Here is a 770-nt window from a genome sequence, read left to right as displayed (position 1 = left end):
CAGCTGGATACTCTGAAATACTGAGGGAACAAAAAGCCAAAACTCACTTGCTGACTTCAACGCAGAAGTCTCCTCGGATAGTGCCGGGCCTGGATTCGGCCGGATTAGTCTCCCCGATCATTGTGCGAACTGTCTTGACCACATCCAGGCCCTGCCAGACCTACGTTACAGCAAAACAAGAATCAGCTTCCCAGCAGATCCTATCACCTGTCCTCTAAATCCCCCATCTGATCCACCTGCGTGAGAGACAGGAGGGGGTCTCTCCACAAATAGTCTTCAAAAGTTGAATTTGGAAAATAATCAGAACTGTCCATGGATTTAATTTACCACAGAAAACACTCCCGCAGTTCAGTATGGCTTCAAGAGGCCCCCTGAAGAGAGGCCACCTTGTTTCCATCATACCATGAGCCAACACTGCATATACTTTGCGCTTACTTTCTGTTCCTTGGTTCAGGGAGAGCCTGGCCAGCACTCACCATGGCCACCACGGGCCCAGAGCTCATGTACTTCACCAGCCGGCTGTAGAAGGGACGGTCACGAAGGGCGATGTAGTGCTCTTTCAGCAGCTCCTCCGAGGCCTGGGCACAAAGAGCACAAAGCTGAGTCAGGTCTGAGCAGGGGGGGGACCTGGGCAAGGGCTACACCTAAGAGACAGGAGTTAAAGCTGGATAGGGTCTGTTACAACTAAGCTCCTGCACGGATGCTTGCTTCTAGGAGCAAAATGGTTTTACTTTGTTGAAGCCTGACACAGGGAGGGGAGAAGTCAGAGG

The 770-nt window shown here is 51.7% G+C and overlaps 1 protein-coding gene across 1 annotated transcript in view; it reads right to left on the bottom strand.

The window, feature by feature from the left end:
• The window catches only part of NME3 (NME/NM23 nucleoside diphosphate kinase 3), a 6,339-nt gene that overhangs the window by 3,354 nt on the left and 2,215 nt on the right, over positions 1–770 (bottom strand). The window contains exons 3-4 of the mRNA XM_035895641.1: positions 477–578; positions 48–160 (exon numbers count right to left, since the gene is read on the bottom strand). Coding sequence (XP_035751534.1) covers positions 48–160; positions 477–578 — 215 coding nt within the window. The remainder of the gene's footprint in view (positions 1–47; positions 161–476; positions 579–770) is intronic.

This window comes from Egretta garzetta, unplaced genomic scaffold (assembly GCF_000687185.1).
Source record: "Egretta garzetta isolate BGI_Z169 unplaced genomic scaffold, ASM68718v1 scaffold140, whole genome shotgun sequence".
NCBI classification, from domain to species: Eukaryota; Metazoa; Chordata; class Aves; order Pelecaniformes; family Ardeidae; genus Egretta; species Egretta garzetta.
This window is presented reverse-complemented; position numbering and strand designations above follow the sequence as displayed.